This window comes from Tachypleus tridentatus, chromosome 6 (genome assembly GCF_004210375.1).
Source record: "Tachypleus tridentatus isolate NWPU-2018 chromosome 6, ASM421037v1, whole genome shotgun sequence".
NCBI classification, from domain to species: domain Eukaryota; kingdom Metazoa; phylum Arthropoda; class Merostomata; order Xiphosura; family Limulidae; genus Tachypleus; species Tachypleus tridentatus.
Window position 1 is genome coordinate 9,991,119 of NC_134830.1, and position 16,233 is coordinate 10,007,351.

The 16,233-nt window shown below is 32.4% G+C and overlaps 2 protein-coding genes across 3 annotated transcripts in view; one reads left to right on the top strand and one right to left on the bottom strand.

The window, feature by feature from the left end:
* LOC143251916 (26S proteasome regulatory subunit 8) overlaps positions 1 to 16,233 on the bottom strand; it is a 291,595-nt gene that overhangs the window by 193,028 nt on the left and 82,334 nt on the right. The window lies entirely within an intron of this gene.
* Positions 1 to 16,233, top strand: part of LOC143251915 (116 kDa U5 small nuclear ribonucleoprotein component-like) — an 86,856-nt gene that overhangs the window by 65,377 nt on the left and 5,246 nt on the right. The window contains 8 exon segments of the mRNA XM_076503278.1: positions 1 to 194; positions 2,737 to 2,989; positions 5,830 to 5,923; positions 6,065 to 6,155; positions 6,420 to 6,514; positions 6,517 to 6,632; positions 12,575 to 12,662; positions 13,719 to 13,932. Of these exon segments, the coding sequence (XP_076359393.1) occupies positions 1 to 194; positions 2,737 to 2,989; positions 5,830 to 5,923; positions 6,065 to 6,155; positions 6,420 to 6,514; positions 6,517 to 6,632; positions 12,575 to 12,662; positions 13,719 to 13,932 (1,145 nt within the window).

Below are 16,233 nucleotides of genomic sequence, written 5' to 3' on the forward strand. Positions count from 1 at the left end.
GGACCATTGATGGTTCACACCACCAAACAGTACTCTACCCAAGATGCAACTAGTTTTCACATATTTGGAAGGGTGATGAGTGGAACTCTACATGCTAATCAAGAAGTGCACATTTTGGGTGAAAACTACACTTTGATGGATGAAGAGGATTCTCGGATTGTCACCGTGGGAAGGCTGTGGATATATGAGGCCAGGTCGGTGATAGCATGTGATCTTAGCTTTTGTTTTAATAGTCCATGGTGTTGATCATAAAGGAAGTGAGATTACTATAAACACCCTACTTATATTAATTATTATCTTTGAGATAAAAGAATATCCTATGACTTCTGTATTACAGTATAGCATTGCTAATGTGTGGTAGCCCTTGTCATGAAGTATTACTCTAAAGTAGATGTTACTAAAAGAAGCTTTTGTGCAACACATAGCTCAATGTTGCTGCTCTTTTTGTGCTTTCCTAAGCCCATCAGTCATGCACCAATAACAAATTCCATGGGCTGTGGGAAAACTCAAAGACACAAGTTCATGTTAATATTTGCAGATGGTACAGCATGAATTCTGGTTTGTATTTACATCTTGAGGGAAACTTCCATGTTGGCTTAGATGTGTGTATATGTCTTAGTTGAGCCATATTTTGTTGGCAGCTAATCTGTACAAATGTGCTATTTCCTCTTTGTAAAGTGATGTTAGTCTGATATTATGTGGAGTTCAGCTTAGTATCTTTTTCAGTTCTTCAAATGCTAACCTTTTATGGTTCTAACCAGTTCTTGGAAAAATAACATAAAAATCTGAAACGTGTTGCGGACAGGCTTGTAATAATTTGTTCGTACTTTGTAGGTATGTAAGTAGACATTTAACTTATCCAATGTGATGACGTGCTATCTGATAGCAGCCTTACAGCTTCGACATTCAATCTTCCATCCAGCTGTGTGCCTTTGGAAAAGGCTGTAAATATTGCTCTTATATAATCTTACTTCTGTATATCTAAATTCACAATAACTACTTTTACTGTAGTTCTGAAGGAGATTACCACTTCATTTATAGTGGTCTATTGTAACTGCTAGTTACATGCTATTTAAATTCCTTCATTGCATTACATTGTGTAGCTGGTAGATAATCATGGAATAAACTGATAAATTAGCTAATAAATATGCCTTTTCTTGTTTTCCTGATACAGTTTAACACTATACATACCTTGCCTTTCCTTTGAATTGTTAAAATTTTGCACCTTATATGCTTTATTAATTATATAGTAACAGAACTTTACATTAGAAAATCCTGTAATATAATTCTTCAAGAAGGGATAAGTTTAGTTTCTTACTTGTGCTTGCAAATCACCACATTTTAGCTGAATTATAACAAAACGTTTGAACTTTTAATCTGTCTAGTTGAAGACCACGGAGATGACCATGAATGAGGTAAGTGGATATGTATGCTGTACACAAAATATGTTAAATGTTATGTTATACAAAATTTTGATGTTCAAATTGTGGTCAGTATTTAGGTTGAATCAACCTTGTCCATCATAAGAGAGTTAAACATATATAATATAAAACTAATAATGTTATGAGGAACAAAAGGATTATTATAAAAACTTTTAATAAAATATAATTAATTGGGAAGTTTTTGAGAACTTTGTGTTGTGGTTGCTTCATGACTTGGTTACATCCACAATCATGACTTGTTAGTCCCTGAACGGGTCAGTGGTGTGTTTACAGACCTAAAGCCCTAAAATCCAGGGCACAATTCTTCATGGTGGATATAGTGCAGGTGGACCATTGTGTACTGTTGCATTAGAAAAATAACTTTCTAAAGCATGAGCAATTTGCACATTGCACTGTTATAATATAGATTACATGGTGTTACCTTAACACTTAATTTTTTACTTTGCAATTTTATTTAGTTGTAGCTGAATTATAGTTGAACTTTTAACACAAAATTAGATTTTATGGCTAATGTTTAACCAATTTGATATCTGCATGAAAAATATATTGTAAACTAGCAGTATTATGCATTATTATAAGACAAAACTACATTACATAACATGTGGTTATGACATCAGTAACTTGCCTAAAGTGAAATAAAAATACTGAGAAAATATGACAGTCAGCTGATATTTGTGCATGGGTGCCTTGTATCATCTGTTTGATGGGGTTCCAACTGAGGGATTATATACACTTGTGTTTCCTGCTGTGTTATTCATTGTCTGGGTGTCGATTCATGTTCATGGAGGGTTGTTACATACTGCTTGTAGAATGAAACAATTTTGATTGTCATGGAGAAAAGTCAGTCTCTGTTGTCAGTGATAATGGTCTTCCATCAGTTATAGTTGCTTTCTACAGTGAAAAGGTTAATGTATCTCATATCAGGAACTCAAGATGTATAGAATCTGATAACAGGATGAATTTATTACTTTAACTTAGTAGCTACTTCGATTTGTGTTTTGCTATAACACTTCCAGCAAAATGCTTTGAGAAAAGTACTAAAAACTAGTCATCTTCTCTTTTTTTGTAAGTTTATTACTAATAAACAGGTATCTTAATTATTTTAGAATGAGATACATCAAGTGTTTGAGTTACAAACTAGGTATTAACTGAATAATTAAATCTGTTTCTTATTTCCTTATGTTTTATCTTAGAGAACCTGTTGTTTTTGGGTTTTTTAAGCTTAATGTAATTTTTATTTTTTGCTGAACATTCTTGTTTTCAGTGTTTCTTTTTGTTTTATAATTTTCAATAGATATAAGATTGAAGTGGACCGAGTACCAGCTGGAAACTGGGTGCTCATTGAAGGAATTGATCAACCAATTGTAAAGACTGCTACTATTTGTGACATTGGAACTCAAGATGAACTGTACATATTTCGACCATTAAAATTCAACACACAATCTGTAATTAAAATTGCTGTGGAGCCTGTCAACCCATCTGAACTTCCAAAGATGTTAGATGGCTTGCGAAAGGTTAACAAATCCTACCCGTTACTTAGCACTAAGGTATGTACGTAATTCCTATACGACAAGTTAACAAGTTTGTGACATTTTTTAAAACTGAGGTATGTACCTTGTATTTTTGTGTGAATTGTTATTAATTATTATGTGCTACTTGGAGCTGAGGTATGCGAACTATTCCTGTGTGAGAAGTTAGTAAATCCTGCTTGTTACTTAGAGATAAGGTATGTGCTCCACTCCTATGTGAGAAGTTAATAATTTCTACTTGTTACTAAGAGGTGAGGTATATTTACCATTCATGTGTGTGAAGTTAAATCATACTATAGTTACACAGAGCTGAAGTGTGTGTACCATTCCTATGTCACAAGTTGTTTTACCCTTTACTGTGAACTGAGGTTTATACCATTCCTGTGTATATGTTTGCAACTTACCTCTCTCCTAATGGTGAGATGTGTTCACCACCCTTGGGTAACTAGTTTTTAAGTCATTCATGTTACTTAGAGCTTTGATTTGTGCACCTCTACTGTGCAATAAACTGGTAAATACGACATGTTTCTTAGGTTGAAGTATTGACAGCATTAACTTTCTAAATGTAAGATCAGTCACTATAATTGATCTCATGACCTCTTTTAGTCATTTTGTATATAATACTTCTAACTTTCAATATAGTTTGTAAATCTCCACAAAATGTGGCAATCTTTCAGTTAATATAAAGTTTTTCACATGAAAAAAATCATCTTTTTAGTCAAGTATTTTTAATAAAATAACATTTTATCAGTGAATATATTGATCATTTGATTTGAATAGTCCATGTGCAAAGTGGTTTTCATGTTATAATTAAAAATACTGTTCCTTGTATTAAAGTCTCAAATTTCCTGTGTTGTCTCTAAAACCTCCTGAATGTATTTTATATGTTTTATTCAGTAAAACTTTACAGTTTCATGTAATTATCTCAAAATAGAATAAGTGAATTTGGCCAATCTCTTAACCACCAAAAAGAAAATCAAAATTATCATGTTTTGTTGTTTATAGAATGCCTTTAGATTGTAAGATGAAACCACCTTTATTTACCCTAAGTAGCTCTAAATTTGTATCAGGATACATCTATTTATAACTAAATTTGTTGTTTTATTATATATGAATTAGTGTCTTAATTTGAAAGTAAATATTAAAATAATACATCTAGATATAAATTTTAGTGAATCACATGGTATGTTGAATGTAGTAGCATTTACAATTAGATGTTTATGATGTCAAAATACTAAGTCTATAGTTTTGTACAAATTATGAACTCAGATTACTAATATTGACAAACTATAATATAAAATAAGAACCTTGTATCTTTTTATTTTCCTGAGATATGGGTTATATACTGAATCAAACATGGTGTCCCCATTCAACCCTTTCTTTTTTTTGAAATTGTTCCTTTTATACTATTGCTACAGTGAGATGTAAATAACCAGTCACAGCTTAGAATGTCCCAAGAGTAGTTTTCTCAGCCATTTTAATCTTTGAAAAAGCTACCACATTTTTTCAATCGTAGTTTTCAAGGAGGAAGATTGTGTCTTGCTCAAAGTTTCATATTTGTTTAAACTCTAAATAAATCTTAATACATTATAGTGGAATTCTATTGTATCAGTGTAGTTATTTATGATTTTTTGGTCATTCAACTGTATATATATAAAACCTAAAAAGTCTTTTATTGATATCTTCCACTTATAAGGTTTAACAGCCTATGTCCAGCAACAACTGAATGCAAAGGTCATAGCAAAAAAGAGATAATTGTTTGCTTTATTTCTTGATTTATTGTTTTATATTTTAAGAAAATTAAGTTAATAATTTATTTCTAAATAGGAATAATCTATACACATATACATAATGTATAATAATATATATACATGTATATTAAAACTGAAATGTGATTGTATATTACAAAATACTAGTCTATTAAAACACGGCTAAGACTAAAGGTCAGTTTTATATTACTGAATACATAGCGTAAGCACTAGTGCACCTCGTCAATGCAAGTTATGTAATGTTAGGCACACGTGAATGGAAGGTCAATATAATAGAACATAATAAATATATATGTAAATATATAACATTATGAGACTTAAGTTACTTAGCCTAAACATTTGTATTTTTATATTATAACATGTAGTCATTCTACCAGGAAGAAATATAATTTATATACATTTCCTTAATTTTTAATATGGTTCCAAAGTTGGTAAAATGACAGACCCCAGATAGGTAGTGTAGAATATAAGAACAAATTAAAAGGCCTACTGAAAACAAATGTTTATGTATTCAGAAATTTCTAGAGATTACATAAATAATATTTGAGGTTTTCAGGATGAAGTATATTTTTTAACCATAACATTAAATCACTTTGCACTTAGACTAGTAATGAAGCAGACTATATTTCTACAAACAATTCTTTAGTAAAAATATTTCATTAAAATCAGATTTTTTATGTACAAAATACATGTAATCTTTACTAAACTCAATTTAATTTTATGAAGATACACATGCTGCATCAAAAGTTATGGTATAAATACTTAACGTGTGCAAATGTGCAGACAAACGTGTATTTTATACCAAGTCCATACAAAAAGGGTTAATGTGCATAAAGGTCATGGAAAAGTTAGTTTGCATTCTTTATGTTTGTGGACCTTGAACTACATAATTTAAATATATTCATGTGAGAAAGGCATGTTGTTAAACTGTTTGTGTAAAACCAAGCGTTAACTACTCAGCGTAAATGTACTTGTCTTAACCATATTGTGAAACTAGTTAAAAAGAACAGTTGTCTATGTAACATATGTATGTACATAGTCTTAGAGGATTTGAATGTTTGTATAATATAATTATTTGTAATCGTGTAGGTAGAAGAATCAGGTGAACATGTTGTTTTGGGAACAGGAGAACTGTACTTGGATTGTGTCATGCATGACTTGAGGAAGATGTATTCAGAAATAGGTAAGTTCAGATCATACAAGCATCATATTTTAGATGTTTCAAAACAATAGTAATTTACAAGATGTTATTTTTTGGTAATACTGAGAGTGAAATATTTCATGACAAGAAATATATTTATGGATAGCTGTTTCATTTTTTCAGACATCAAGGTGGCTGATCCAGTTGTATCTTTCTGTGAGACAGTTGTGGAAACATCTTCACTTAAGTGCTTTGCAGAGACACCAAATAAAAAGTAAGAATCATTTGTTCAAATTTAGGTTTGAAACATGCTAATTATTGTTTCATTTTCTTTGAGAACAAAATATTTCTATTTTATCGAGGATGGAGATATTTAAATATGGAGAGCAGTTTAAATTTTTTCTGTAATTTGTTCATTTTGAAGTATGTTTTAGATACACATGGAAGTGTTCATAAATAATAAAATTTATAAAGTTTTAATAGTTGTTAATTAGCTGTTGTTTTTTACTTTACATTTTTTATTTATTTATCACATAAGGAATAAGGTAACTATGATAGCAGAACCGTTAGAAAAGGGTCTAGCAGAGGATATTGAAAATGAGGTAGTTCAAATCACATGGAATCGGAAACGGCTTGAGAGTTTTTTCAGACGAAGTACGACTGGGATTTGCTGGCTGCTCGATCCATCTGGGCGTTTGGACCAGATGTTACGGGGCCTAACATTTTGGTGGATGATACTCTTCCGTCTGAGGTAGGATATTTTTTGTGATGTAACAGTGATGATGGAAAAGTTTATATGCTAAAATCATAATTAAAAAGACCACTATATTAAAAACAAATAAACCTTTAAATATATAATTAATATATTTGGTAAATTTCAACCAGAGATAAGATTTGTCATGGTTGTACTGTCATAAAGTAATCAATCAGTTATATAATCTTCACACTTCCAAACCATGTTATATTTCTAAGACAATTACTAATAATCATATCAGCATATATATTCCATAAGCTTGTTTATATGTAACTGCTTGTAATATTACACTCTGTTTGTATTTGGCTTTTTTCATAAATTATTTTTAATCAGTTAGCAAAAGAATAGTTTGATGTGAACCAGCAGTACATTACATTTGTAACTCGCATTAGAATTCAGTGAATGAACACTCTTGAAATAAACTTTATAAGTTTATGTTAGAAAACAGATAACTGGATTAATAAGCCAGAAAACATATTCATTCCTAAATCTAGTTCAGTTATAAAATATATAATCTAATAATGTTTTTTTGAACCACAGATATTTATTATCGTAAAATAAAATGTGCAGAGAATGTTAACAAAGCAGGGACTGTTTGAGAATGAAAGGTAACTTTTCAAGCATTGTAAGGCAAGACGTTTATGGATGAAGTGTTATGATAGATTATGGATTGCCTCTGGTACACAAAAGGTAGAGAGCCATAAGAAGCAGACAGATCTGCTTTTATTCCTATTAATTTGGTCTTGCAAACAGTTTTGAATTCTAAAACTAATGAGTGTATGTTTAATTGTTAATACTTACTAGCTATCAGTTATTTTTTTACAGTAAAGACCTACAAATATCTGTTATTTATTTTAAAAATTAATTTTTTTCTAACTCACAATAAAATGTTGAATCAGGCATGTCTTTTAGTAGTTGTGGACGAGTGTTTATTTTGAGAAAAAGGACACTTTTGGCACATAAGACAAGGAAGGCGAAAAGAACAAAACATGAAAGTAAAATCGTCATAAAATATAAAAATTAAAGTAAAATTAAATAAACTTCAAAAGTGGGTAAAGAAAACGTAAGTAGAATTAAAAAGGCCAATGTTCCTAAAAGTTTAAAAACACAAGGTTTCACCATTGCCAATGACACTGTCCAGTGTCAAGGGTAAACCTATGGAAAAAAATATCTAAAATGGTGCCATTGTAACAATGGCATGACAGTAAAACATGGGCTGTTGTGACTTGAGTGTTACAAAGGGCACACATTAGTGTTTTTGTTCCAAATAAAAGAAAATGATGAGTTAAAAAACTGTAGCCAATGAGGAAAAGAGGGTTTGATCTGGAAAACTTTATAACATTGCTTACTCCAAATTGACTGCCAACTGGCGTGAAAACTAAGCCTTGTATACAGAACCTAGTCCATATAAAGAATAGGCATGGCAGTGATATACAACCCATGGAACTTCTGAACTTGTATCATAGGACATCTTACCTACCAAGCATAAGTATGAGCCCTGTGGAAAGCAATGTGATACAAAGTGTGGGATATCTACGAAAGGTATCCCAGGCTTCTGAACCTTCTGTGCCATATGGCAGGCAGGATTCTACCAAGGATGAGGGCACTGTGGAAAACATGTTGAGGTTTTAGAAATAGACTGAGTAGCTGTCTGGACGATTCAGTCAGTCACTGCCACCACACAGTTATCTAGCATTTGCATACAGGCAATGAGAGGATCACGTTCTGAGAGAGCAGTGAAAGAAGGCCACTTGACCTGGTTTGACTTCCACCAAAGTGCACTGGTTGGATGGCATTGACCTTGGTCAGTCTCCCTTAAAATGATAGGAAAATGATCACTGTCCCATGGGTCACTGTCAACTCTCCAAGAAGAGTGAAGGGGAGCAAATAGAGAGAGTAATAGAAGTAAAAGACTATTTGGTACATGAAAATATAATTAAAGATCAGTATAGAAAAAAGGTTGATAGTCAAGAGCATATGCTCTACAGAGTGACCCCTCCTATCAATATTAGCACTTCCCCAGAGGGGATGACGTCCATTAAAGTCCCCCAGGACTAAAGAGGGAGATGGCAACTGTTCAATGAAAGCATCAAGGTCTCTCCAGGAGACAGGTAGAGATAACAATCACTGATGGTGTGACCCAAGGAAACACAAATGGATATAGCCTCCAAGGGTGTATTGAAGGGCAAAGACGGTGAGCACGTGTTAGTTGGCCAGTGGTGCCACCCTTCCATGCACTCATTCATCACACAACTTGTTATTCTGGTACAAAGAAAACTCCTAAAAGACAACTGTGTCAGTGGGTTTCAAAAACGTTTTCTGTGGTGACAAACACACAGGATGGTAAGAATCAATCAAAGCATTAACGTTAGACTGGAAACCTCGACAGTTCCAGTGTATGAAACTGGCCATCAGGTGGAGGAGAATTGGGGAGAGAGCTATTCTGTTTTCAACACTCCATTTTTCTTTAGTGGATGGAGGTATGTCAACCTCCATGAATCATGCTCTGGGTTGAGTAGGCAGGTCTTTGTTGGTGGGTGTGGATTACAGTTATTGAGGATGTGAATGAATAATCATTCTGCATTTTGAGGCTGAAGAAGAAGATGGACCCGAGTTGACACCAGAAGCAGGAGGTGAAGGAAGTGGATCTGGAGAGTCACTGGAAAAAATGGTGAAAACAGAGATAGAAGTATAACTTCCATAACCCTGTTAACTATAAAGGGTAAAAGACTCTTGATATGGTTGGAGAATGACTGTTGGAGGAATGGAAAGATATGTCAACACTCCCACTGTAGCAGTGGAAAGTAGTGCAATAGGCAACATATGTCCAAGTTGAAGTGAGGGACAGTAACTTCCAAGCCCTGAGATAGGAAATAATGTTTATAGTTTTTAAATGTTAGACCTTTTTCTTCTCTGTCCACTTAGGTTAAGAACAAAAGTAAGAGGGATGGAAATATATACAGCTAACACAGTGATCTTCCAGTTTGCTCTCACAGGTGTCGTTGTTCTTGCCACCACAGTGATCACACATCAAAAAACCATGACAAAACTCCTTCATCTGACCAAACTGCTGTACTGGAAACATTGAAGAGGGTTGGGAACGTATGGACATACATTACAGTTCAAGTAACCTGCCAAGATAGTGGAAGTTGGACGTGGCGATGTAAATGTCAAGATAAGAACATTTGTTGGCAACATAATTCCATCCTTACGAGTGGAGAAATGGTACACCACAAAAACACCTTGGCTGAATAAATCAGCAAGGATCTCTGACTTGGGAATGTTCTTTAAATGCTTCTCAACAATAACTTCTCTTGAGGAGTTCCAAGTAACATGGAGAGTAACCTCAATGGGTATACACTCACTGGTCTTCTAATTCAGATGGAGTTTGGTTCGTTCATAGATATTTCCATCAAAATGTTACCAGAGCACAACTTCCTGACTCACTTAGGGTAGCCAGAAAGCCCCTCTAATCCCTTTTGAAAAAAAAAAAAGGGGATGTCTGCTCTGAGGAGATTTTTCAGATAATGAATGAAAAATGGAGATGTGGAATGTGATTCTGATGGTTACTGTGCAACAGAGTCATCCATGCCTGGTCATTTCCCAGTTACGCATTTTTCTTTCTTTAGTTTTATTATTATTTTTTATGGATTGGAATACCCGTAATAAAAGAGAAATTTAATTGCTCACTGATCCCACCCACCATGGGGCACTGTGAGGGGTGCACTGCAATGCCAGGGTTTTATGAGCACTATACCTGAACACCAGCATCAGATACAATGTCCACAACACTTTTTTAGAACATTCAACATTGGTACTTGGTTGACTCTAACCCAAGTGAACCAGCCAAATTTACTCTGGAATGAGGATCACCACTGAGTTACCCATCTAAAGAAATTCAAAACCAAAGTGGTGTGTTAGGGTTGGACCCCTCTACCACCAGGATCCTCTCTTCCCCTTCATGGGTTGCCACATACAGCAAACGTTGGTGGATGTTTAGAACCCAGGGTAGGTAAACTGAAAGTACAGAACCTTCTCCAGGAGATCCTCTCACCACATACAGGAATCTACCTCTAGGGTTAAATTGAAAGCAGATGATACAGTAGCATATACATTATTTATTTAAAAAACTTGTTCTTAGAAAACTTTATGTATTATCAATAATTATATATATTAATGTCTATACAATGGTAATTCAATTACAGCTGAAGTGCTGAAATTCTAGGGACTTTTATCTTTATTTAAAGAAAAATCTGTGTGTTTAATTATTTCCTTTAACATTCTTATCTTCATTCCAGTGTAACTACTGGTGAAACAAATGAATTCTGTTTCATCCTATGGTGGTAATTATTAATGACATGTTTTATAACACATGACAGAGTGAAATTTGTGTTATTCCAAATGGCATTTTAGTTCACATGTTGACTGACAAATTATATATTTTGTTGTAATCACAGTTTATTTTTTATTTTCCATTTTTATCCTAATCTGTTAAGTTCTCTTTTAATGAAAGAAGAGGTTTATTTTACACTAATGTAAGAACTGTGGTTTTAAACATACCCTTTTCTATCATTTATTTCCCACTTTTGTGTAAAGTACAGGTTTTATTGTAAATTACTTATTATGATTTAAGTATCATTAGGGCAAAGCCAAAATTTTATAGTCTTCAATCTTATTTATTTTCATAAACCACAAAATCAGACCCAATTTTCACGTCCGTCTGTCAGATGCTCTCTTTCAAAAATGATCGCTGATTTTCTCTTACATTTGATAAATTATTTGTAACTAATAGAAAGCCAAGGTTTTAACCTTCCTTATTGCACATTATATTACATTTCTTCTTAACAGAATATTATCAGTTGATTTTCAAATTTAAAAATTTATTTCAAAGTGTTCACATCAGCAAGCTTTGTTAAAACGTTAAAGGCTTTTATTGCATAGTTTGAAAGGCAGGTAAATACAGATGTCTGCAGAACATTGTTCGCATTATACACGTTAGTATTCTATGTTCTTAGGTGAATTATTTAATTAAATAAAAAATATTTAGTGTTCCAGTACCGTAAGTATGAAAAAAGGTTAACCTTCATCCACAACTGACAGCAAAACAAAACAAGAGGACACAGGTATATTTAATCTAAACATGAAAGTCAATTTGCACTCAGAGTAGTCAACATTCTGATTCCATGTATTCACCTACAAATGTTTTGTGTACAAAAGCTTTGTCATTTTTTCTTTAAACCTGCTACATTTTGTGAAGGCACAGAAAAACATGTTAACAACTATAGTATGAACTTATTGTAGTTATGAACTTGATCCAATTTTTTGAACCTGTAGCAAGAGGGTTGACCTGTCTTTAAAATGGATGATGTCCTTATTCACGAGTCTAAAGTGAATAAAGATACAATGTTGAAACACAGAATAAATCAATGTATCAGTATTAGTTATAAATTACTAATATGACTTCTTAAGTTGACCAAAGGTTACTAAACATGTTGAAATAGAATATCACCCTTATTTATGAATTGACAATATAACTTCACAAGTTGATAAAGGGTAGCATAAACATAATGAAAGAGTAAAAAACAGAGCAAGTTACATTTGAATTGATAATATCTTAAGTTGATAAAGGATAACTAAACATGATGGAACACAGGATAAAACTAGTATCATCATTATGTGTGGATGAATGGTACTAGTTTTTGTGTTAAGTGTATGAAAGTTATTGAACATAATACAAAAGAGAATAACTGACATTTATAAATTTATATTTCTTCTTTATTTCACAAGTGTTTAATAAACTCTCTATAACACACTGTAAGCCATGGTAACACATTATTTATTAATTAATAATATTACTTAAGTTAACTTGAGAAAAAATTACTGAACATGGGGTAAAATGGAATACCATAATTATTTATGAATTGTTTATATAATTCCAGGTAGACAAAGGGTTACTGAACATGGTGAAAGACAGTATTATCCAGGGCTTCCAGTGGGCTACCCGGGAAGGGCCGTTATGTGAAGAACGTGAGTTTTTCTTCATTTGCTGTGTTTAGATTTAATTATTTTTCACAGTCGTATTTGCTTTTCAAAACCTGTGCATTCAGTAATTTCTTATATTCTCTTAATGTTTGTTCACACGTTTTTCTTGTAACACCCATATTCAGTGATAGTCCAGAATTGGTATAAAACTTTTTCACATTTAAGATGAGAAAATAGCTTTTACCTTTTACTTGAAAATCAACATGATCGTGAGAATCAGAACATGATGAAGTAAGTGTTGGGTTTAGAGCTTTATCATGCTCATGATGAAACGGTAAGAGTTTACTCCCAGAATCATAGAGATTAACGTGACAGCTATTATCTTAATGTAACAAAGTGAATCCTGATGTTAAGACTTTGTCAAATTTCTTTATAGGAATGTATGTTAATGCATAAAAATACAGAGATTGACACAATGATTGTCTTCATAATGTAACCAAGTGAATGCTAGTATTAAGGTTTTCAGGGTTCCAACAAACCTTGAGAAGTCATGGAAATTAAGGAAATTGGTCTGTTAGTCAGGGAAATTATTTTTTACCTATTATGGAACATGAAAGATGGAAATAATATTAATCAAAGTGAAATATAGGATATTAAATATAAAAAAATAAGAAATATCATAGTTCTGCTGTCACTTTTATAGGATATTAAATATAAGAAATATCATAGTTCAGCTGTCACTCTAAAGGTAAGTTCTTTCTGAAAATCCAAATGTTTTGCAGTTTGTAACTTAACCTATAACAGCATTTAGTGATTCTCAACAGGGTTTGGTACCTAATCAAAACAAGCGAGAAGGTTTCATTGTATTGTTAGATGCTGGATTTTGTCAGGGAAATGATTATAAAAATGATATATAATGATTATGTTATGAGAACAATGTATTTTAATATGTGATAAGAAGGTAGATAATCCTAACAACATAGAGGTTGACATAATTGCAGTCTAATGAATCTAACAGAATAAATGCATTTTGAGGATAGTTAAAATTGAGCATTTATTTATTTGTTTTTGAACAAAAGTCAAACTGTTATTTTATCTTAGCTATTCGAAACTGCAAGTTTAAGATCCTAGATGCTGTTATATCAGGAGAACCCATCCATCGAGGTGGTGGACAGATCATCCCCACTGCTCGTAGGGTTGCTTATTCTGCTTTTCTTATGGCCACTCCGCGTCTTATGGAACCATACTACTTTGTGGAAGTCCAAGCTCCAGCTGATTGTGTATCACCAGTGTACACTGTTCTAGCTAGAAGAAGGTATGTAATAAACTTGTATATACCAGACTTTAACAACAAGAAGGCTGGTAGTGTCTTATTTATACACATATGAATATGTGTCTGAATACATATACAAGACCTTTTCTGTTACTAAGAAGGTTAGTAAAGTATTGTTATATATCAGGCTTTGCACTGTTTTAGCAAGAAAGATAGTACCATATTGCTTAGATACAAGATTTTCTACTGCTTAAGCACTAAAGGGACCAGTAAGATAGCTTTTACACTAGATTGTTAATGTAAAAGTTGGTAAAGTGTATGTTTTAACATGTTTTTTGTTTTTTTTAATTCTGACATAAATAAGAACAAAATAAGTTACTATCTACTAAGATAATGTAGTTGTACTCTTTGGGCGTGTTGGGCTTTCCAGTAGCTAGTTGGTAAGCCTGAAGGCTTCAGTACTGATGGTGAGCATAGTACAGACAGCTCATTGTATAGTTTCATACTCAACAACAAATAAAATCATTATGTATGTTAGTAACATATTTTTTACCAAACCCTTTGTTCCTGAAGTCTCCAGAAACATATTTCAGGACTTTATGTTAACTAGTTTTATCCTGCACTATTCATAAACATGTTTTACATAATTTGAGGCTAACTTATTTTTTCCTGTGCTCTGCAAAAATATATTTCAGGAATTCATATCAACCACTTTGTTTCTGAACTTTTCATGAAAGTATTTCAGAACTTCATACTAATTTCTTTATATTGGACTATTCGGAAAACTATTCAAGGATTTCAGTGCTAACCAGTTTGTTTCTGGACTCTTTAGAAATGCTTCAGAAGATTTAATTTTAATCACTAATGCCTAAAGGAATCTTCAGAATCATATTTCTTTGCTTTATGTCAACCATTTTGTACTTGACTCATTAAAAACATATTTAAGATCTTCATTTTACCTAGTTTATTCCTGAATGTTTTAAAATTATGTTTAATTAGATTTGTGTTTCACGTTGTGGACTTTCTAGAAACATGTTTGAGGACTTCTTGCTGACATGAAAATTTCATGGAACTTTATTCACGAAGAATTCTTGATGAGCATTTTGTACAAGACCTTGATCTAATTACTGTTTGGACATATTTTGCAGGACAGTGTTGAGTACATAATTTCTAGACTTTAGAAACATGTTTTATTGTACTCTGTGCTAAATACTGTTTTACTGGACTAGCATAAACATACTTCAAGATTTCACACTAGCTGATTTGTTCCTGAACATGTTTCACAGGTCTTTGTTAACCACTTTGTTTCTGGACTCTTAAGAAATGTGTTTTATGATTTGTACCTGAACTTTATAGGAATGTGTTTCCAGGGATATTATGGTTACTACTTTTTGAAACCTTCAGAAATCTGTTTTATGGTACTTTATGAAAACTATTTTATGTGTTAAGAGTGATGGGATTCACAGTAATTTGTTCTCTATTTTACCCACTGCCCCTTCAGAAAGTATGAAATTAAACATGTATTATTTATTACAAGATCACCATTGCTTAGATAAATAATAATTTTTATGGCTTACAATTTTGTGTGTTAACAGAGCTATTGAATAGAAACATCGGACGCCTCCTGTCACATCTTCGGTTTAAAGATCTGTTAATAGTTCTCTTATATTTAATTGTAAATTACCTGTATAAATGGAAAGTCAAGGTTTTGGTGTATTATATAAAGTTGTGTTCTCAGGAGATAAGTGTCAATTTCACTTAAATACAACGTCAGTTCCTATGGGAATCAATAGCTAGCTTGGATGAATTTGTAACAACACACTTACAGCATAGTTAGAAAGCCAGAAAATTTGTGATTGTTAGAAAATATATATTTTTTGCATGTTATTAGTCTATGATCATTGGTACATTATTTAATTTAATAAAAATTTAGTGCATGATACATTACATGTGTATATAGATTATTATAATATTTTTCATAAAACATATGACAGTAAGTAAAGAAGAACAGCAAGCGATTATTTCTCCTAGTTATGAACTTTTTGCTCATTTGCTATAGGTTGCTAAGCCTTATCACGTTTTGCAACTAGGGAATGTGAAACAAAATTATTTTATTATACATATATATATTTTGAAATAACCAAAAATCATAATTTGCAATATCAGTAGCATGGAATTTCATAATAATTTATCAAGCTTAATAACTAAGCTGTATTTGGGTCTCAAAAAATATGAAATTTTGAACTTACTTTTGGCTTACTTTCACCCCTTGGAATCTAGAAAGAAAAGGTTTGTCACTCAAATCCTTCAAATAGGCTGAAAAAGTCATTAGGGGGCAATATA